The sequence below is a fragment of the Colius striatus genome, chromosome 1, assembly GCF_028858725.1.
Source record: "Colius striatus isolate bColStr4 chromosome 1, bColStr4.1.hap1, whole genome shotgun sequence".
Lineage (NCBI taxonomy): Eukaryota > Metazoa > Chordata > Aves > Coliiformes > Coliidae > Colius > Colius striatus.
The window spans coordinates 109,288,802-109,312,112 of NC_084759.1; the positions used below are offsets into that span (position 1 = coordinate 109,288,802).

The 23,311-nt window shown below is 42.0% G+C and overlaps 1 protein-coding gene across 1 annotated transcript in view; it reads right to left on the minus strand.

Moving 5' to 3' along the window:
• The window catches only part of PTGFRN (prostaglandin F2 receptor inhibitor), a 50,567-nt gene that overhangs the window by 3,890 nt on the left and 23,366 nt on the right, over window positions 1-23,311 (minus strand). The window contains exons 6-8 of the mRNA XM_062006962.1: window positions 18,490-18,909; window positions 7,472-7,579; window positions 583-888 (exon numbers count right to left, since the gene is read on the minus strand). Of these exons, the coding sequence (XP_061862946.1) occupies window positions 583-888; window positions 7,472-7,579; window positions 18,490-18,909 (834 nt within the window). The remainder of the gene's footprint in view (window positions 1-582; window positions 889-7,471; window positions 7,580-18,489; window positions 18,910-23,311) is intronic.

Below are 23,311 nucleotides of genomic sequence, written 5' to 3' on the forward strand. Positions count from 1 at the left end.
CTGCACTCTGCAATCTGTTTCCAAATGGCACGGAGTGGATTCCTTCATGGTCTGCTTGATTTGAACTACTCGTACAGTATATTCACTGCCACTCAGCAACTCTGTCTAATCAATCTCCAAAGCTGGTACACTAAACAAGAAGTTTGATTCCTAAGCACCTGCTGCTGAGTTAAAAGGCAGGGTTTAAGAACTGTAAGGAGTTTGGAAAGCACAGTTACAATAGTTATCTGCACAGTAGGGACAACAAAAACTTCTGATACTTTTCAAGTTCACAGAACTTCCCAATATGACCTGTCCTGGAAGTATTGAGAAGAAAGCAACTAAACCCCTCCTGCATTGATTTTCCTCCTTAGCTACAGTCTGAATGCAGCATCTAGTGCACAACTTGCTCCTCATGAAGTCTAGCAATACTTGCAACTCAGGGTGGAAAGCAGACAAGACATTGAGTGCAGAAAGCAGCACATCAACAGAAAAGGATAACGAAATCTAATGAGATTATGACCGGCATCTGTAAAAATAGTCATGGGGAAGATCTGTCACAAGGACACAATACGGTGTGTATAATGTGCTGCCATCTCTTACCATCCATTTTCACAGACAGAAAGATGGGTTTGGCTTTGATGTCAGGTTCCCGCTGCCACACGCCGGTGGGTGATCGCACCCAGGGGGTAACTACGCAGTAGTGGTTCCCAAAGTCATGGTCCTCGCAGCTGTGCACACGCAGTCGGAACTCCAGTGGGCTGATTCTCTCCAGGCTGACGTCACTGCTCCCATTCCTCCTGCTCTGGGTCACGATGCCCCACCGGTCCAGCGAGGCCAGCAAGACTGGCTCTCTGTCCAAGGCAAAGGAGCGCACAGCAAACCAGGAGACATCGAAGGACATATCATCTGTATTTGGGGACAAAAAACAATCGAAGTTGGTTGGTGAGCTCTGAGAAGTAGAGTGCCAGCTCTCAGTAAAAAGCTTAATCTGTAAGAAGCCTAGCCAACACTGCTCTGACAGCAGAAGGGAAAAAAAAAGAAAATAAAGGAAAAAAGAAAAAGAGAGTGCCCTGAACATGTCCTTTCTAGGAGGATTCAAGCAGTGAACTGCAATGAAATGCACTGGCAGGAAGAATGCAGATGCACAGAAAGGGTGACTTACTATAAAGGGACAACAAAGAGCAGATTTTTACCTTTCCTGCACGCTATCCTAAAATTTCTATTTAATCTCTGACTAAAGTTTTCACTAAGCAGGTCTAGTGTCATAATTACTCCTAAAACTATGCTGAACCTACAGTGCAAAGGGAGTGGAAGTGCTAGGTATCTGCTAGCAGTATCAATCAAGAGGCTATACTACCACAGTCAGAAGGCTCTTTCCTTATGTTTCATCTGCCTAAATGAATACAGAGATTCTACACAGAGCAGAAATAAATACCTACCAAAGTACAATGCAATCGGGAGCAAAGCCTGAACACGATGCTTTTATACATTTTTTCCAGAGTTGTGGGTTACTGTCACACATCATCAGGCACACACCTCATACAAGTTTCAACACCCAAGGAGTCAGTCTATAAAACACATTTGCAACACCTTCCACATTTAACACAGCTGACAGGGAGTCAGAGTTCATCAGCACATCTAGTTCTTTCTAGGTTCAGGCAAGATCCTATTGATCCCATTAGCAGATCTCAGTCTTAACCCTATTAGGCTGATGTAGCTGAGTATCTGCTTTTAAAATCACCACTATTCTTTGCTAACGTGAGCCTAGCAACACCTGTCAGGGTCTGAAACCTGGTGTGACCTAGAGCACAGACAGGAAAACCTGCTCATTTGTTTCATCAACAGGTCTTCTTTCCCGGCACAGCAGCAAACTGATGGGCCCAAACTGGAAACTGAGGCTACTATTTCTGTCCCAAATTTTGGGTACTGGTAGAATATGTACACAGGGCTTAGCCTTTTCACACCGCGGATGGTCCCAGTGATTCTGGCAATGTATCAAACCTCCGTTTGCTAGCATTGATATCTCTGAAAAACACAGTATTAGCAATCTGAAATTTTAAATTGGTCTTTCGCTAATTGAGTTTGCTCTTCTCAACTTTCACATTTGATCTCCAGGCTAATGGAAAAATTAAAGCTCTAAACCTCCTGTACTCAAATTCTTTGCAGATATAAGTGAGATGATTTCTAAGCCTCTCTCAGGCAAGCTAACACTTCAGGAAAGAAGAGAATCTTAAAATAGTGCTGTTAAGTGACAGGACAGCCTCAGCTCTGCTACTTGAAAAATGGCGTTGGCTGGCCAGGTAGAACATTTACCCTTACTGCAGACAAAAACAACACACCTACTGTCTGGAGTCTCTAATAAGGTGCACTGGTTTTACACACATCTTGAAAAACGAAACCAAAACATGAGAACACAGATATTACTGCCAGAGACACCAGCTGACCAAACTTTTTTGGGACACTGGTCAATTTCCTGCCCTGCCTGCCCCGGCCAGGTAACAGTACAGAACCTCAAGAGAGCATCTGGTCTGTTTTGCAGCCTTACAACAGGACTGAGTTTCCCAGTCCTACATGGGTCGTATGGACCAGCAGCTCCCACATCAATCACTCTTGCCTATCATCCTGCAAACAGTACCATTAGTTACTTGGCATAGCACTCCGATCGCTTCCCTTGAAAGCAAAGTTAATAAAAATTACCATAAACGCACGTTCAGTTCACGGGACCAAACTTTGACCTCTGCTTTGTGCACTCATCCAACTGTCTGCGGGAAACAGGGCCTCTACTGGAGAGAGCTCTGTTTCTATAAACTGCTCTTCATCGCTGCTGCTGCCTGTTTATGCCAAATACGGTAATAGCACTGGTCCACAGGCAGTCACGTCGGGAATAACCGATTCCTTCCAACAGTCATCAAGACTGCCATTACCTCTTCTGTTTCCAGGTACTGTAGGAGCATATGGACACCTTCCAGGCTAAGTCCAGCTATGCTAAACATACCATTGTGCTTGCTAAAAAAGGTTTAAACAATACATTCAGACAAAAAAAATTTAGCCTTCAGATTCTCAGGAAACTTGCTACCTTTGAAGAATTCCTCCTTTCAGTCTCAGTTAATTTGAGGTTCCATTCCTTCCAAAAAAAAAAAAACCAAAAACCAAAAAAAAAAGAATGAGTGCAGGCACTTTCTGTCATTTTGAAATAGCTGACTATCTTCTGTAATTACAACACGGGACAACAGTATTATGCCAACATATTTTATTAGTCAGTATACACTGTGCAATTAGTGACTCACTACAGACAGTCAGAGGGAGGATTTGGCTCTGAGTACTCTTTGTCACTACCCTCTTTGAAAAAGCTTAATACAGCAAAGTCATCTGATTCATTTCTATACATCTTTAGCATTCATGCAATAAAAACACAGGGAAATTTAGCAAGACTGGGACATAAATCAGATGCTCTCTAAAGATCAGCGATGAACATGCCAAACAGCTCCCAAGAGCTAATAAATACGTAGTTTTACTAACATAAACCAGGTTCCACACTGGGCTTCCCAAAAGCATCTGTACCATGACACCCACACCTTGCATTGATGTTGACAAGTCACTTGCACAATTTTTTCCCCAGTCTACAAAAACCAAACCCAACCACAAGAACTACACTCACAGTTAACATTACATAGGTTTCTTTCACCAGTTTCTTCCATGCTCCACTATGTAGTAAGCAGTGTGGGACACCTGGAGAAAGTATCCCACATTAGAGGAAAGCAAAACATCCCAATGCAAACTCAGAAGGCCATGATGCAGCCAATGCAACTCATCTGCTTTCATAAAGGAACAAAAAGCACTGGAAACTCTGTGAGCAGTTAACAGTGGTGCTATGCTTCCTCCCCATCTTGGCTAGTGAGGATCATCAACATGTAAAGCACATCTTTATGCACATTTCAATTTGCCACACAGGACTAAGCTGTCTGAGTCTTAGCTGCTTCCCTGGCCAATCACTCCTCAAAACAGGGAATCCTATTTCTAGAACAGCTTTTAGAAACCATACACTTCCACTGCTTAGAATGGAGTGCTCTCAGCATCTTGTTACAGTGCTGAATCACAATTTTGAGACTCTTTTTGTTTACTACATTTAAATGATGTTGAATAGGGCTTCCTAGAGAGCTGAGCAAACCACTTAAAGCCATACAAGAAGTAAACAAGCCAGTTTTGTTAAATTCTCCAGAGTGCCCACTGGGTCTGTCTGGAGCAGATAAAAAAAAAATCCATCTCCTTTCAGGCATAGTAAGTAATACTTTTAAATCCCTAAGCACATAGCCCAAGAAGGGGCCATCTGGGAAGTCTAGAGAGACCAATGCTGAAAATGTGTATTCAACAGAAATATCAGAAGCAGCTTTTATATCTTCAGGGCACAGAAGAACTACTATTCCCCCCTGACACACACATACTCCTCTCATATCAATTCAAAACACCAACCACAGCTGCCAAGCCAACATAGCACTTTAGATGGAGCAGTTGCTGCCATGTTCTGAGCTTAGTAATACACACTCCAATTCAGCAGGGTCTCAAAGAAGCAGAGGAAATTAAAACACGCAGTAGTCACGCCAAAACCTTTTCCACCCTTTTGAAAATTTCCCACAGGGTAGGTACACACAAGTACACACAGAGTATTGTCAATTGCCTCTACCAAACAAAGGTCCAACTCATAAGTTACACTTCCAGAAACAAATGGATCAATCTAACTGTAACAAGGCACTGAAAAGATCATCGGTCATTTAACTTCTCCTCACCTCCTTGGAAGTATTTTATTTTTCTGATTATGAAGACAAAAAGGGAAAAGAGGTGATACCTGACACCTCAGCTTATTACAGGAAGCATACATACTAATCCACAGGTATCCCTGCAAAGTTTAGTGCCTATGTGTACAAGAGCAGAGCTGGTTGGCATCTTTACTGTGTTCAAAGTGTTTTGGACATGCATTTAATAAAACGTCCTATGAAATTCCCTGATTCTTTTTTTGCTCACAAGAGGGCTCAAAACACAGTCCTGCATCAGGTCTGACACCAGAAGAGTAGATGGCCTTTGAAAGCCATCATACCTTGCAGAAGAGAGCCAAATGCAATTGCTCTGCTCTCATTTCTCTTCACATTCCCAAATGAAAAGACCATGACTGTACTGCTGTCAGCTGTTTTCTTCTAGGAAACGCTGGCATCTCTTGCTTTGTTTATCTGATTACCTGGTATAGCCTTTCCCCAACAACATGCCTTATTTCCCCACTGGGATGAGACAGCCCTGTTATTTTTCACAGTCTAATGTTTTGCACTCATTTAAAAAGCAATTTTTCCATTCCAATTTTGAATTAAATTGTGATACTGACTCAGCACAGAGACAGATCAGAGTGGTGACACAATAAAATAAGGTTACTACTGAGAAACTACATCTGGTTGTTATCATATGAGCCCTTAAGGCCTTCTTCACCTAACCTGCTTCGTTAACTCACTACTATAGTCCATTCTATCTCTCAAGGCTGAGGTGGCAGACTGACAAGGAAATCTGCACATCCTACAGCTGTTGCGTAGATTCCAGCTGTTCCTTGCAGCTCTTCTGCCAGTCTCACCCAGGAGACCAGCAAGGACTGGAGGCAGGCCAGTTTCTCAGGTGCATTTGAAAGGCCCAGATGAGGCTTCTCCACACAGTATGTTTGGTTAGGCCCCAAATCCTGCTTATTCAGTAACTGGAGGTTCAGAGCATGGACTGACATTGCCCAGCTATGGAACAGATTACAATGCTGACATTTCAAACCTTGCACTGGCTGCTAATAACTGCAGGAAACAGCATCATTTCCAAATCCAGGTATCTCCTATCAATTCAACAGACATCCATGAACCCTTACAAAGTTGCCCAATAAAACATAATTGTGCTGATGAGCAGCTCTTCAAAAAGGACAACTTTTTACTTCGATCCCTTTTATTATCTATCTTTATCTTGTTAGTGCTTCTCGCAGCCTCAAGCTACCAAACACACAAGAAAACATCATTAACCCAACCACAGCAGAGCACTGACAGGAATGCCTCACTGTTACCATGTGGCCTTCTGTCACATTTTGCCTGAGTCAGGGATGCTGAGACTTCATGATGCTGAGGCAACCTCAAGCTTATTTTAGCTGTCAAATGCCAGCAGAAGCAGTGGCTGCTCCAGCAATTATTGCTTTGCAAAGGAAGCCAGCTGCTTTGGGTACTGCCTTGAAACAATACCTGTACGAGCTTGGGCACACCTCAGAAGAGGTTTCCTGCTGAGCAGAAACTGCAGGACAGACTGAGGTATATGTACAGGCATATGTCACTGCATACTATGTCCAATATCCCAGGCTATGAATTTTTTGATAGCAATAAAGTTTACTCAGTTTTTCCCCAATAATACAATCTACAGACTTCTTTCATTTTTTCACAGGCCACACACAACTGTAATTTAGCAAAATTGCTTCTCTGCTACACTCAGATTTAATACAGAACAGACATTGTGAAATTTCAAAGTGATGGGCCTTCACTAAGCTTGGTACTTCATCTCTTCAGCTACTACATTATAAGTAATATTTTCTGCACAGCACCTCTCGTAGTGGCTTCTGTGTAGATTTCTAGATTTTGCATGAATCATGGCATCTTTATGTATATACTCTTATATATTTTTATTTACACACATATTCATAGATTTATTTAAAATACATTTTTTATTTTTATATATAGATAAATGCCTTTTTAAAAAAAGTTAAATTCACTCCAAACCTAAATTTGCCACACAATAACAAGAGTTACTCTCACAGCATTTGATGAAAAGCAGCTCAGGCAATGCTTGGCAAGCAGCCAGGTTTTGAGCAATTCTCTGAACTTTTCAGCTCTTCATAAAAATTTGCCTTTGAAGTGTCCACTACCCTTTTCACAGCAATTAGGTACTGTATTTCTTTCTTCTTTCACACAAAAAAGGAGGCTTACCTCTGAAGGCATCAGCAATGAACACTCATTTTTGGCATTTAGGCTGCTGTAGTCAATTATTGTGATTTTTAGATTTACATTAAGGTTTAAATTCATTCTGAAGTGTGAAGCTGACTGGCCAAGAGACTTAAAGATTTGTTTGCAGATGAGCATATTCTTCTACTATGTTTTGGCAATGGACTTCATTTACAATTAAAAGAAGCAAGAATAGTTTTCATTGCCCATCTAGTGGTTGTAGGCCAAGATTTCCAGCAAGGGGGTCAGTTGATGCTGACAGCACTGGGGGATGGGGGTGGGGCAGGGAAGGAGTGTTATCAGCAAGAACACTTGGTTTAAATTAGGCTGTGTAAAGCAAACATGCTCTCCTCTATCTAGTTCTATAGGATTTTTACTGCTGCTTCCCAGTTCTCCAGCCTCACTCAAAGGGCATAGTGTTGGAACCACTGGTATTATTCTGCCTGGCTGAAGGCAAATGAGTTAAAAGTAAAATAAATTTGCCAAAATACCTGGCTCAAGTGTCATTCCTTCCATTGTGATGATACACAGCAAATCTGCCAGTTCACCCTGGTAAATCGTCGGGTTGTCAGAATGCACTGATGCATTAAACACAGGACCTAGAAAAGAGTAACCACAATTATTCGTGACAGGCTCTTCTTCAGTGTACTAATACTTTATTCCATGTTTTTGAAGTATTCTCTGCTACTTTGTGGAGACAGAGCTCTGAAGTAGGGATAAGCAATCATGTAAGTTTCCATAAAGTAGTTATGCATTTTTAGCCATTAATTTCTGCACTAAGACAGAGTACTCAGACCTGTCACCCAAGACAAAGTCTGCTGTTCAAGCTTGCTTTCTACTGTCCTGCACAAAAGGAGACAGTCTTCTACTAGTAGTAACTCCTCTAGGCACATCAGAGTTCAGGTCTACAGGATGATCCAGCATGTATCTTTTTGGCTGAGGCTGTCAATAGAAATTTGAGTTAGAACAAACAAATATTTTAACAACAGAGACAGTTCTGCTACAGAACTGAAACACAGACAATACAAGAAGTGCATCTGATTACAGTTTTCTCTGGGTTTTCCTTCAAGCTCTGCCAAAGATAGCTTCTTCTGTAGAAGTCTCAAAAAACAAGTGTACAGTAACTCCTTCAGCTGCAAAGTGGTGTTGCTACTGATGAAAACCATTAGGCTGTTGCGACATGCTTAGAGACCATGATGACATTTGATGTTTGACTTCTGAGGTACGTATTTGGGTTTTTTAAGCTTTCCCAAATTTTGGCAACAACTGATACAAAATTAACAAAACCACAACTCCTCAGATATGCCAGCATTGCTATCACTCTCCATTTCACAGGGCAGAAACTGAAGAACATGTCAAAATGTCCTTAGTGATTTCTGTACTAAACAAGGCAAAGGAGATGAGTAGGAAGAAAACTGATTCTAATGGTGGCCTCTGGGGTGGCTTTGGTGGAATGGGCCAGGAAAGCCAAGGAGGAATTTGGAACTGAGATTAAGTAGTAATCCCTTTTTACTCTCCCTGGACTGCATTAGCTTCTGCCATTACCTGGCTCAGCTACCTCTGATACAGCAGCAGTAACAAGCATAGAAAGTTGGTTTGGAAGGAGAGACAAGCTGTTGGGAGTATTCTCCCTCCTCCACTCTTACACTCCACTGTTTTAGTACAGGAACTGTAAATTTCAAATCCACTGAAAATCAGGGACAAACAGTGTTTTTGACAGAGAATATTTAAGGAAATCATCCAAGACACCTCACTTGTCTTTTGCTCTTCCACTAAGTTTCTGTGGAAAGCTATGCTAGTAGCTCACCACACTGCACATACTTACAACATCATTTCCAACCTGAGGCTCTGGCAAGAAACATGGATGTGCCATGAAGCTAGAGCTGTCGGTTTTGGTGAAACTATTCTAGACAAGTGCCTGGCTTGTTTTGGTCAGCAGAGGCTACACAGCACACCAAGACATTTGTTCCAATTGCAATACAATGATTACTCCTGTGGCTTCCAAAATTCCCCCATGGTTTCCACTGGGCACAATGTGCTGCTCTTTGTTAAAGCAAAAATTTCTTACAACCCTCTTTTCTGTTCCAGATACATTTGTACTTTGCACACAAGGGCGGCGTGTAGACAAGTAACCTCAGAGGTTTGTATCTGTTTTGACAGTATAAGTCCTTGCTATTAAGAATTAAGATTGCAAGTTACCCCACCAAGCAAGGATAAAATGGTGCTAAAGATATATGTAGACTACCAGGCAAGATTCCCACATGTTTATGCTAGAACAAGTTTAAGGAAGTAAGAGACCCAGAACACTTTGAAGTTCAGCTGTTCAGGTAGTGACTTGATGAGCAGCCTACAGCCTTAACTTCGGCTCAGCATGATGGGATCCTTTTCTGGGGAAAAGTAGAGAGATTAACTTGACTGCTTCCCAGACTCTTTCTATGTGAATTCAGTTTCTTTCCTGACACTCACACACATCCTTCTCTGCCTCCCACCTTATTCACCTTATTGTCTATTTGATAAAACAAGGTATGTTCCATTATTTTTTTTGGAGCTGTGGAGACGGAAGTTTGATGTCCTAGAGGACTAAAGGCAGCATGGACCAGTGCACTCCAGCCAATTGTAACTAGGAAAGCCTCAAGCTGTGCTTATACTGTAACAGCAACAGAAACAAAGATCTGCCTACATTTCCAGCACACATCCCCTGCTGCACTGTTCAAAGGCAAAACAGCACCATAATAATCTTTATATTGTCTACAGTTTTGGGTCTATCCTAAGTCCCAGCAGCAAGTGAGGTGATATTGCTTCAGGAGTATGGGACACGCTCTACTCCAGCAGACAGGCTTTGTCCTAGCTAGATACTAAGAGGGACTGAGCAAGGGAAATAAACTGCCTGATCCCAACTTTGTCAGGCTAAGGATGGGCTGCCTTTTCTCGAGCCCTGACGGGGTAAACAAGGAAAGACACAGAGTACATATAGACAGGACTCTTCAGGTCTTATTTTTAGGTTGAAAGTCCAGGCATCTACTGCCTTCAACAGACACCAGCTTCAAATCCTGGCATGTCAACAAAGCACTAATGCAGAGCAGAGTCTCAGCACTCCTGTCCATTGAATGCAACAAGGGTAAAAACTAAGCCAGCCAGCAAAAGTCACATATCCTGGTAATGCAGCACTCTCTACATACTCTTCAGTTCTGGGTCACTAAGTGTATCTCTACCCTGCCTCCCACATGAGGAGTCAAAGCTTCCTGGACAGGAAGAAGGCTGCTAGGCAGCAGCTGTGTCTCATTTCATGATTGTAGTTCCCCTTGGTAAGCCACAAACAGTTATTTCCCTTTGGTTATTTCCTTACTAGGGTACATATAATTCAAATTACCATCTGTACCTTCAGGGAGCAATCACTGCCCTGTGTTAGAAGTGGATTTCAAGAGAGAATCATAGAATCGTTTTGGTTGGAAAAGACCTTTAAGACTAAATCCAACCTTAAGATAATCAAGTGCAACCACTGACGTGAGAGAATAAAGAGATATGTTGAGGGTTGTGCTCTTCCCTCAAGCTGAAGAGGGAAATTATCTTTTTTTAAAAAAAAACATCTAAGCTTCAGTACAGCACAAGCTTCTTAGTCCAGTCAAAAATTGTGTTGTTGCAACTTCAAAGGTACAATATCTACCTTCTTTGGAAAGATCTCAGGCCTTCTACTGTCATGTCCCATACCCTGGGGCCTCGGGCTGTTCTCAGGCAGGGAAAGACAAAATACAGTATCTTCACAGATTACTTTTTTTTGCCACCACAAAACTTGAAAAGGCAAGAGGCTTTTTTCAACACAGGCCTGTTAGCCCTGAGCTGGGCTAAAGACCTTTTAGTCCCTTACCCTTGACTATAAGGTACCCTTGAGCCGGAACTGTAGTTACTACAGTCTTAGTTACAGAAGCTGACAATAATCCCTCACTAAAAGTCATTGGCATGCCACCCTTCTCTATACAAGTGTTCTGGTCTGGTTTTGTTCAGTTTTAGTCTAAAAAAACCCAGATGACCAGTGCTTTTAATCTGATTATAACTTGCCCGATTTATATTCAAAAGATGCGTAGCTGTGGTGCTGAGGGACATGGTTTAGTGATGGGCCCGGCAGTGTGAGGTTCGTAGTGAGACTCAATGATCTTAAGGCTCTTTTCCAATCATAACAATTCTATGATTCTAAGTCCCCAGCTTAAACAATTTAATCTGCCTTCAGCTGGACCTGACCGGCAAAAGGTTGAGAGAAGCAAGAACGAGCTTCATGCCAGTCTCAAATGAGCAAAACAGTGTCTGTTAGTGGGTTACAAGCATAACCACAACCTTACCTCACTAGACGTCTGCTTTACTGCAGGCTGAAGAAAAGCAACTGGGAAAAGAACAGCATCAGAGCAAACCTAAGATGCTTCCGGAGATATTTTCAGGCTCTTGATGACCTCCCAAGAGGTCACAAACGTGTCACAAAAATCTACAAGGGTGTGGATCCTATTAGGAGTTTTTTCCCCATTACCATCACACCACAGTATTCAAGATGCGCTGCATCCAGACTTCAAATAAGCAAGACTCGGCACACAAAATTCAAGCACTTTTCTTAAGTTTTTACCTTTTGAGATAAAACAAAAAAAAAAAAAACAAAAAACCAAAACACAGCCTCAACCCCAAGCTTACAGAGCCAGGCTCACAGTAACAGGTAACTTCTAGTAGACACCATCGATACCAACTATCAGGGTCTCAGCATCGTTACGCTCAAGCACTTGCAGTGTCATCACAGAAAGGGTTGGTGAGATGACACGAACTCTCTTTCGATGAGATCTGAGTTCATGCTACATTAACACTGAGAAAAATAGAATTCTACAGACAACAGATGATGTGGCTTTGCTCACCTGGCCACCTGGTATTTAACAGTTTGAAATACTATTGTTGGCACCTACTGGTCACTCGGGAAAATAACCAAACCAGAATTCAGTTTCAATTGCAGGGCTGACAGATCGAGCATGACCTGTAAAGCTCATCAAGAGCAAAGCAAAGTTAAATGTAGGAAAGCCAATCAGGAGTTTGAAAGCTGAGAAATAATCGAATTTTACTAACTTCCGTTTTGAGGATAAGTGTCATGTCCTCAGCTAACTGGGAAACTGAAGAGCACAGATTCACAAAACAAATAAGCATTCCCAATTCTAAGAGCTAGAGCATCAACCATTCCCTAAATTGCCATCTTCTGCTGAGAACTTTGATTTAAACTAAGCTAAAATCTCTGTTCCTCATTACTGGAAGGCCATATGTAAGCTTAGATACAACCCCTAAATGAAGTTTTCTTCTTTATTAATAAGTAATAACAACCTTATATTAAAAAGCATCTGCAGTGAAGATAGCAATAAAGAGTTTTCAAGGCATTTCTTGACTTTTGAATGTTTGAAAAACACTACAATTTTAAACAGATAGAGAAGAAACTGAGGTTAGAAGTTCACTAGTACAAATCTAGGAGTAGTTAAAGTGAGATCAGGTTGCAGGATCAGGACTTATTTGGTGCAATTTCTTCTGAACGTTCTCTTTCATGGCAGAACTCATTGCTCAAACCATTGAATTCATGCAACCCGGGAAGAGAACTCCAGGATGCAAATCCTATAGTGATATAGTTTTCAGCTAAAAAAAGTGTATTGCAAATTCTTCCACATATGTAAATGAAAGGCAAAAGTGTTTATAAGTTGCACTAAATTTCGTTTATTATTTTGTGCTCAATCACATTCAAAGCAAATAGGCTGCGGGGTGGAAAGGAGTTGTTCAAGTTTATTGTGTTAATTTACTCAGCTTACAGATTTACATATTGGAGAAAAATTTAAAATCCTGAGCACTATTTACCTGATGTCACCCCGTTTTCCCTGCTTTCCTTCCCTGCTCAATAATACAAACACCTTAAATCTGCAAGATAAAGAGGAGGAAAAGGAGGGCACATAACCAAAGGCCAGTCAACATCTAAATTTACAACAGAAGAGATCTTAATTACCTAGGCCCTAAGTGACATTTTGGTCTTTTCTGTATCATTTTAGCTAGTACCTCCTGCAAAAAATAAGGTATAGTCTCTCCACAGACATGAGTTATCTTTATTTTCCAGAAGTAAAGAAGAGCAGAGAAAGGTAAAGCAACCTGACTGACAAAAGATCCAAAGCAGCCCGTTCCACCCAAGAAGCCTGTGCCCAGTCCACTACCCAGCATGCAGACCACAATCACTGCATGCAGCTTTCCTGCTTGCAATCAGCAGCATCACAGACCATAATAGAAAAAAAGAAACCCCGATGGAACCCTCGAGTTCTCTGTCTTCCAAAATATTACTTATATCTGCCCTGGCACTAAATTATTCACTGTTGAATGGAGAATACTGTGACCTGCCTTTCTTCAGATAATAAACTCCTTCACCCACACTATTCCAGCCCCACACCCTCTCCCTGCTTCTTCATGGAGCTGTTTCCTAACAAGTTTTACCCTGAACCTCATTCACAGCTGTTACTGGAAGAAGCCCCTCGTAGTTTAGTCTGTGGTTTCTACTTCCAGCTACAAATTAACGCACACAGGCACAAAGGCACACAATGACAAAGCACGTTCCTGCCCATTAACAGTGGCTGGAAAATACCAGCCTTTCTTGCCAGAGAGTTTCTGCTGTATTGCTCTTTATTCATTTCTATGATTAAGGTTTCTTTCCTTTACGAATCTGTCTATTCTCCTCTCTTGAAACTGAATATCTCTCAGGGTCATTGCAGGGCATCATTTAATTTTAATTGCAAGTTCAACATCAATACTCAGCTCATATTTCAGCAGCTTTCAGTTTATCTCAGCTTCTTCCAAAGTGAATGATAATACATTGCTGGGCAGTGAGCTCACATGGAGATGTAATCCAAAGTTGAAGATTTCATTGAGACACTTCCCTTAAAAACTTCTCTTTTATTTTTGCCTCTCCAGAACTTTCTGTCCTCTGCTGAATGGCACAGAGGGAAGCCAACTCAGAGCACAGTCAATCTCCCAATGACTCCCTCTCATAACATACTTCTCAATACAAGATTAAAAGCTTCCTTCTCCCCTCAAGGGAAAGGAAAATGAGTCTTCTGTAGAAATCCCTGTGAGTGTAGTGAGCAAAGACACTCTAAACACTAACGGGTTGCTGGGTTCAGGGTGAAGGGACAGACAATTGAAGGACGAAATCCAAAGAATTTACGATGCTGGGATAAACCAGGTGGATTTCACAGAGACCAGGTGTCACTGCATTTAATAAACAAAAAACAGCCGCAGGCCAGCTGGAGCCATTTCAACCAGATACCTGTACAAAGACCTGCATCAGATAAGCACTCTGAAACCAAGCTATTTGACTCTCACCTTTGTGGGCCATCTCAGCTAAGGCTGAGTGCAAAGGGGAGTGTGGAAAAGAAAAGACAGCCTCTCCCATTTGCTGCTCAGCCCCTTGCAGTGCAAGGGCACTACACCACTGTAGCAACATCTCCAGGTGACTAGAAAAAAAGTGAGAGATTTCAGTGTGAGTGGGTAGGATCACAAGTCTTACAAGAAGTGGTCTTGATACACTGGTTTCAGAAGAACAGCAATGAGCAGAAATGATAGATGTGTTCCAGGTTGAAGGAAAGGCTATGTACACATACATCATCCAAGAGGTCAGGGGGAAAAAGGATGCATTTGAGTTTCAGCAGAAGTGATACAATGAAATCAAGAGAAGATTTCAAGACAAGCAGTGGCAGATGCTCTTGTCCCTCACATTGCTGGGCATCTTTTGAAGGAGATGATAGAACCTCTGTTCTAGACTGGGAAAACCGAAAAGAAGCACTGAAGAGTATTAAAAGTCCTCATATGGGGCAGCTTCCCCTTGCCCCAAAAATAAAGCTTAGTTAGCTCACAGCTACTGAACACACAGCAGGCATTCATTTTATGAAATTAGTCCAGTGGTCCATGTTATTCATTAGGCCAGGCCAGAAGACGCATAAGATCCTCTCTGGTCTTAAAATATACCCAGCAGGGAACAATCTGACATTGATTATTTAAAAACCAATGGCCTGCTAGGCTCCTCCTCACCACTACCACCTCCCATCTTCCAGTTCGTATAATTCAGTGGACAAAATCCACATTTTATCTGTTAGTTAAGGAAGTTTCAAACAAATGTCCTTACATTATCATCTCAGATCATTAACTAAATGGAATAAATATGCCCCTCTGCAACAGCAAGTAGAGAAAGAAGAGAGAAGGTCTCTGCTTGCAGCCAGCAAGTTCTGCCTTGAATGGAAAGAATCTGAGCAAGACATTTTCCACAGATGTTCATGGAAAAACTTTTCAGAGCATTACCACATTTCAAGCCCATTGTGGCAGGAAACACTGAAGTTTCATGTGTGCAGTCCCCAGCTCATATGTAAAAGGTTACAGGCTTCCTGCCATTCAGATAGATCACATTGCACAACGTGTATGAGCACTGAAAACCTCTCCTTGAACATCACTCAACTCAGAGACCGGGAAGGAAGTCAAACTGAAGGGACATATTTCCAATCCTAGGCAAGTCTCCCCATCTTCTATCAAAGGGGAAATCGGTAAAAAAGAGAGAGATAGAAATTCCTCCTATTACTAAAATTTTCTTGTAAAACTCTTTTAAGGGCTTCCTTCTGCTGAAAACATTGCTTCTGTATTGATCACTTCCCTACTTAATCCCTCATGGTAAAAGCTGAAAATGCTATCAAAGTCGAATCCTTCAAAGCAAGGAGACGACTGAAATGCCTTCTGTTTTTTTGAAATTAGACTGTTTTATTATATCCCCTCCAACAATCATAGTTAAAATGTCTTTCTGTTACTGAGAATCCCAGAAGTCAGTGCAATTCCATCTTCAACAGTTTTCCTATCAGGGACAAACACATTCATAAGCTGCTCATCCCACCCTCTCTTTAACTCAGGGTTCAGTGTAACAGTGCTCCCCAACTTTTACAGTTGCCTGGAGAGCTGCATATCCCTGCTTTTTCTGACCTTCTCCTGTTAGCATCTTCCCTCCAACTTTGAGAAGCCTCTCATTCTCCCTAGAAACCACTAGCTACCTCGGCAGTTCTACCTTTCACCATTCCCATTAGGGAAAATCTCACACCAACTTCTGTTTCTGAAGAACAAGTCTGACAGTTGCTTGTACCACACGATGCAATACAAGGGTGTGATATCGGAGCTGTGCTTTCATAGCTACTCTACAACTTTGCCATTGACTCAGTCTCAGTTTGCATCAAAGACAGTACGCCTCAGCAAACAAAACCAAAATCACACACCCACAAGACATCTTCTGTCTTGTGTATTCAAGTCCAAACAATTTTCCAAATAATTGTTCCATAGTTAGTCCATTCTATCTGTGCTCATCATATGTCCTCCCCATTCCAAAGATGAATGTCCAGCAAGGATATCTGAGTAACAACTGAAAGACACAAAGTTCATCCTTCAGCAGAAGAAAGGAAGGCATTTTGAGGCAGATTTTGCTACATGCCAAGATTATTTTGGGAAACGGCTCTCCAGAAAATTGTGCCCGGGATCTCATTTCTCTTTTCATTCTTTTGTGAAGAATGAAGGGCCGATAGGGCTTCAGGATCATCCCTCCCACTGCTTCAGCCCTGCTACTGGAATTCACACATTCCCAGGGCAGTTCTACAGGCTGCCTCACTTTCTTCACGCCACACTCCAGAAATCCTATCTGGGTGAAGAGGCTGAGAGTAGAGTGTGACAGCAATAAAAAAGCAAGACAGCAACACACACATTTCCCTCCCTTGCATAGCTCACAGGTTTCCCTCTAACCATGGATATTAATAGCACCTCGCCCAACATTTTGGAAGAGACTTCAAAGTGACATAACACAAGCAATGTTGGGAGAGTCACCAACAAGCACGTTTGTGAAAGAAAGGCTCCACATAAGAGCTGGGAGGGGTTTGGGACAGATTTCATTCTTGCCAGTTTCTTGCATCATCCCTTTGCAAATGCTGCTGTCACACTATCTGACACAGATACCAACAGTAATAAGGCTAAAACTACAGCCCATTAAACCATCCTGAGAAGACAACAAATCTACAGCAATATTTGTCTGTGACAGTGCTGCTCTAAGAGACATTTGGAAAGTATGCAACTAAAAGATCTTCCGAACAGTAATTTACCATAAAAACAAACAACAAAAAAAGCCAGAGATTACCTAAAACTGAAAGAAGCATTGAGCTGAGTCAGTGTCCTGTCTCTGGCCAGCTTAGGCCAGGTTGCATCTTCATTAGGGTTTGTATCAGAATGCTATATTTCACAGCTTCTTACAAAGGGATGTCCTCATTGCAAGGCTGTGCCCCTATGCTCAGCCCTTGTCCTTTTCCCAGAGTGCCCATTATAAGGAAGTTTAGGTTTTAGAAATCACCTCGTAGAGAACAATTACCTTACAGATGCAATCAGAAGTCAGGCTGCTCTTGCCTAGTCACAGACACATCTTTTAAAAACCCTGTAGGGGTATAGGCCTCACTATAATAGGTGTAATAACTGGCATGAAGAACATGGGATGTGAGGGGAGATCTTCTCTCAAGATGTGCTTAGGAGTAGAAATGGGAGAGTGCAGAGGGTTTGAGGTAAAGCACCTAGCTAAAGAGCTACAACACAGGATGCACCTTTGGGCTACGCTGGGAGCTATTCAAAATTGCTCAAGAAGTCACCAGCTTGGTTTATCAAATAATGAGATAAGTCTTTCACCCGTAAGTGCATCACTACTATAAAAACAACTCCCACAGTACTTCCCACACACATAACGTGATAGGAAGTCATTGTTAAATGCATCTCTGATGATCCAAACCAATGTTGTCCCTCTCTCCCTTCTCCAATGATATACCAGGACAGGCACATTTCTCTAGCAAAATCTCAACAGGCAGGCTACATTGCAGCTGAAGGTGAAGGCTCCAGCAAGGACATGAGGAACACAATGCACTTCTGGGTACCGAGGTTCATCCCAATTTACATAGCTTTGTAGTCCAGCCACAGGAGGTCTTTTAAGGTCCTCTAGTGGTGGGATACACTTGCTGAGATGGCTGAAATGTTACCATTGCCTTGCCCTGATCATTTTATGCAACAACATCAACAGGAAGGTGTGCTCAGGCAATTTAATGTTATGCTAATTGAGTCTGTTTTGGAACAGAAATCCAGTTTATACTAACATTTGTCCAGAGCAGCTACTACCCAACAGCAATCTGGTGATAAAGCTGACAAATGTGGCAGCAGTTATTCCATATGGAGAACCAGCTCTGAGTCTGCAGGACAATAAAAGCTGCATTAATAAAGAAGAACCCAGGGGTTACTATTACAGTCAATTCATTAAAGATCTTTCTGTAATCAATTAATAGCACAAAGGACACAAGTACACCAATAGACAGAAGCAGAGCTCTCAGTCATCGTACCATTTGGAGACAGGGGACCACAGAACTCTCTCCATTCTTTTTGAGTTCACAACACTTCTGCCAGTTTCGATACCAACCTGATGTCTGGAAGTCTATCTGGATAGGGTTGGATAAGCCATTCACCGCTTCACGCCACATGCCGCCACCCCCTGGAGACCAGGCAGTCACCACACAGCGATACAGCCCAGCATCAGAAATCTGGGTCTGATACATCCTGTAGCGGAACTCATTCTCTTGGACCTTCTCCAGAACCACACCATCCACACGGGTCTGGTCTGTCCAGTCTTCCAGCCGCACTACCGAATCCTGGTTCAAGGAAATGATGCGAGTGGTTCCATTGGGATTGGACTGATCTGTTAGTGGCTTCTCAGCTGTAATGAGGACGGAATAGCGGGGTGTCTTGATGTTTTTTGAAGACACCTTGCATGTCATCTCAAAGGTGTGGCCCGCTACAAAGAACGGCTTCAATTTCACTGCCTCCACGGTAAGCATGTAATCTGAAGAGGGAAAGAAAGGAGCAGCAAGAGAGGAATTAATAAACAGGTGCAGACATTTCTGCAGCACCTTTCAATCTAGAAGATTGCAAATAAACAAAGTACTGGTTTTGGAGCAAAGGTTTACCTAAACACATATGCATGCCCCAGAACAGCAAACACAGTCCAATACACAACAGCTTAGGTCAAGACATAACAATTCAAATGAATGCCAAATACTGAACAGAATACAACACACAGGTCCCAGCATGACAGGACCTCCAGGATGTTTCTCATTCAGGAGTAAAGATATTAGTCAGAAAAGACTCAAAGTCACAGTGCACAAGACTCACTGGATCTGGAAGAGCACCCTCAGCGACAGGGTACAAGAACACTGCTGAAGTACTCATGGCTAGTGGCAAAAGCTGCCATTAACTGAACTGGCAATGCTTAGCATAGCTTCTTTTATTTCTCTTGAAAATTCACCCTAAGAGCAATCCAGACATTCAGCTGAACTCTCAAGATCAGTTGAAACTGCATGACAAAAATGTTGGTGCTAACAGAAGTCACCATCCTCAGCACTCCCATATACACATCTCTGTGCTGGAAGAGTTCCGTATACCTCTGTTTCCACGTGTGTTCTTTTACCTTGTTTCTCATGCCTTCACCTGAGTACACACCTACCAGAAGCCTTGACATTTCTCAACAGCTCATTTGGCTTCCAGAATGCCAGCAACACTTACTACTCAGTTTCCTTCCCTTTCTTCAACATTCTCAATGTCTGCCAGCTCCTCAGTCCCAAGAATCCCTTAATTACAGGGTTTGGGAAAATTGTACATTTAGAAACACAGCCCCCAAGACATAAAAAAAATAAAAGCTCACAGTGAGAAACTGAGAAATGAGGAGTGACTGAAATCAGAATCAGATGAAAGGAAAGGGAGTTGTTAGTTTCCTGGCACTGTGATGAGAGACATCCCACATACCCAAGTTCTTCCTAAAGAAAGAAGGGCTGGGACAGAATACATAGCTTACAGTCACTTCCTGATGTAGCAGCATTGGAAAAATGCAGTCAGTCCTACTTTCTGGACTTACTTTGCTGCAGCATGTTCTCCCTTCCCCCCTTTATAAAAATTGAAAGTAGGTACATTGATAAAAAACTACATAGATCACCTTGATACAGGGTGAAACTTCTCAGAAAAAAAGGGAAATAAGCAATGGTGAGATTATAATGCATTTCCCACAACTGAACTAAATGCAGTAATATTTATGCCCTCCCCACAAGAGTAACAAGATACTTGTCAAGATTACATTTTGCAGTGTTTTGCCTTCAAGCAGCAGTTTTCACAATGAGTAAACACAGTCCACATGATGAGAAACCCAGTATGACAACTTTAAATCAGTACTGTATAAAACAGATCACAGTACAAAGCCATATAAAGAAACAGCAGGAGCAGCAAAGGCTGAGCTGCTTCTAGTGGTCTAGCTGAGCGAAGAATTACTTGATACTCCACACCAAACCCCTTCTAACACTTCCACCCACTAAGCAAGTGGGAAGACAAGAGGTTGCACATTTAGGCACCCAGGGTACAATCACAATTGAAGTTGCACACGGTGAGTCATTTTCCACTCCCGTATGGCAGAACTCATCATACATCTGATTGTAGACTTCATATCCATTTTTTTCACCCTCTGTGTCCATGAGATTACAATATCATCCCCTTCATAAGGTAGCAGCAGTTAGGAGTCCAGCACAGACTTGCCATGTATTTTTGTAATACAGTAGACAATTCTATTTCGTCCCAAAAGAAGAAGCACTAACAACTAGCTGTACTTTTCTGCCACATATTGCTAATTTTTAAGCCTTATGAGAAGGCTCTGGGCAAAAAACCCTCCTGACACAAACATTTTTTTATGCTGTTGATCTTCACATCAGAGCATTGGGTCCTAGAGACCAAAAAAGAAATCTTGCATTTGGTCTCTCATGCATGTGCTTAAGACAAATAACCTTCACGTGGCCAGAGCAGTATGCATACAGCTGAGAGGAGACAACTCGTGCTACTATCTGGGCTCCAAATGCCTTACTTCAACTATTCTCTGAGCCACGTGTCAGGCAGTACACAGGGGAGTGTCTCTCTGCAAGGACAGAACAAACTGTGTTCCTGGACATCCTTTCTTGACTTTCCATTTAAGGGCAACAGAAAACGCTGCTTTTACCAATTATTTTTGCTAAAGAAAAAGGGGAAAAAAGTGGTGGTAGCATGAGACAAAAGCAAAACTGCAATCTATACAGTTTGTGAAAGAGAACATCTGAGGACCAGAGATGCAGCTGCAGAACAGTGGTACAATTCAAAAGGGTTAGAAATTAGGATGCTGAATACAGAACAGGGAGATATATTCTTATTAAAGTCCTTTCAAAGGATTTTTCTATCTTTTAAAAAACCCAAAGCTCCTTAAGGTTGGATGAATACAGCAGGCAGAGGCACCTCCTCTTATGCAAGACCATAAGAAGTGCACACCAGACAGGTGAGACAAAAACCCAGCGTATACAGGTGGTGATTGTTTCTTGCCGCAAGAAAGCAAAAACAGATCAAAGGAAAGCGTCTGCATCTGTAATAATAGTAAGTAAAATAAAACCCCACAACATATCCTATCAGCTAGAAAATTCTATTCACCATTCTTAACAGTAGGGTTCTGTGCCAAAGTTGTTCTCCTTTAGTAGCAGCAGCAGCAATGTAATTAGCACTCCATCACCTCCCCTAGAAAAGAAGGTAGTTGTCTCTGCATGTAACAGTGAGAAAGATGAGAAACCAAAGATTTGGCACTTAGGTTAGAAACATCTGCAAGGAAAGTTAAGTGGGAAAAGAAAGGGTTTTTTTGTTTCCTATATTAACAGAAACTACTCATTAGATCTTATACGATAAGATGGCCCAGTGAGGTCTAAGAACATTTTATTCCAAGAACTAAGGCCTAAGATCTCATTTCTAGCCTTCTGAGAATTGCCAAGGAAGTAATGTCTGCATCTTGACCACTACTCTGCATGCATGTCCCTCCATACGTATGCTTGCAATCCCACGACAGTCTCATCTCCTTCTCATAAAGTTCCATGAATGAAAAGCATGATAAAACATACTCTGGTTCATCATATACAGGAGGCTGTAACCTGCAGAGTTTATGTTGGAAAGTGGTAGGGGAAGAGATCCTAAGTAAACCATACCCAAAGCTTATAACTAGTTTGGGCACTACTCCAAGACAGAGAGTTAGCAGTAGAAGAAATTCTAGCCAAATGATTCAGATAAAATTTGAGTATTAAACTGCACTTTGGAGCCTGGCAGTGCATGTCCTGTCTTCCATCACTGGTCAGTCCAAGTGGTAAAGCCACACTATAATTCTGTTGCTCCCCGCCACAAAGTGCACACTCAGCTTCAGGAGTACTTCCTGGCTACTGGCCAAAAGTTTTCACCTAATCTAAGCCAGTCAAATTGCTAAAGAAGCCTAACAGTTACAGGGGCAAGGAGACTATAGGAAACAGCAAGCATCTTCCCTGCACTCCACCAACTCTGGTCAGAAAAGCAGCATGATAGCCACAGCCAGCAGTACCCTAGGAGCCTAAATACTTGTTATCAGCTTTAAGACATACCATCTCAATATTCATAAAAGCTGCTTCATCTCCCAGTGCACCAGCTAGATTAGAAGTACAGAGAATGCAGCAGACGTTACTGTAATGACAGCTTTGCCTTTGCTGGAGGAGGCAACTGTACAACACCCTGAGGTACAATTGTAGCCCCAGTAGCTCTGATACCAAGAGCTTTCAAAATACAACAGCTACACAAAGGCCTGCACTACAGCCTGATACGTGTCTATAAAATACAATGATTCTCCTCACTGCTGCACATGCACAACTAGACCATTCTCACCAGCATGCTCTCCTGCCAAGCAAAGAGCATAAACGGTTCACCCTCACGCAGCCACAGGTATGAGGAGCCCAGTCACCTCTGTCTGGGGCTTGTACACCTAACTTCATGCAGTCTTAGTCCTACACCCAAACTGGCTCCTACACATGGCAGCTTGATGCCATGAGTATGGGAATCTCTTTGCTCAAGAGGAACTGCATGTCTGTACTATGCAGTGTCCATTACAGATCAACAATGTCAAAAACAAGTAGGCAGCAGAAACATCACCTGTTTGCTATTCACAGGACTTCCTGAAAGATTAAGATGTCCTTGTTCCCAATTAAATATGATGAGAGGGCCTCAGCAAGTAGTTAGGACAAGTAACATTGTTAAATACAATCATTTTGCCAAAGAGAAGTATTAACAAAACACCAAATAATAGCACCTTTGGGATTTGACATTTCAATTAAAAGAAAATATTCTCTTTTGCAGAGACTTCCATGCAGATCCCAAGTTCACAATACTCATTTAGGAAG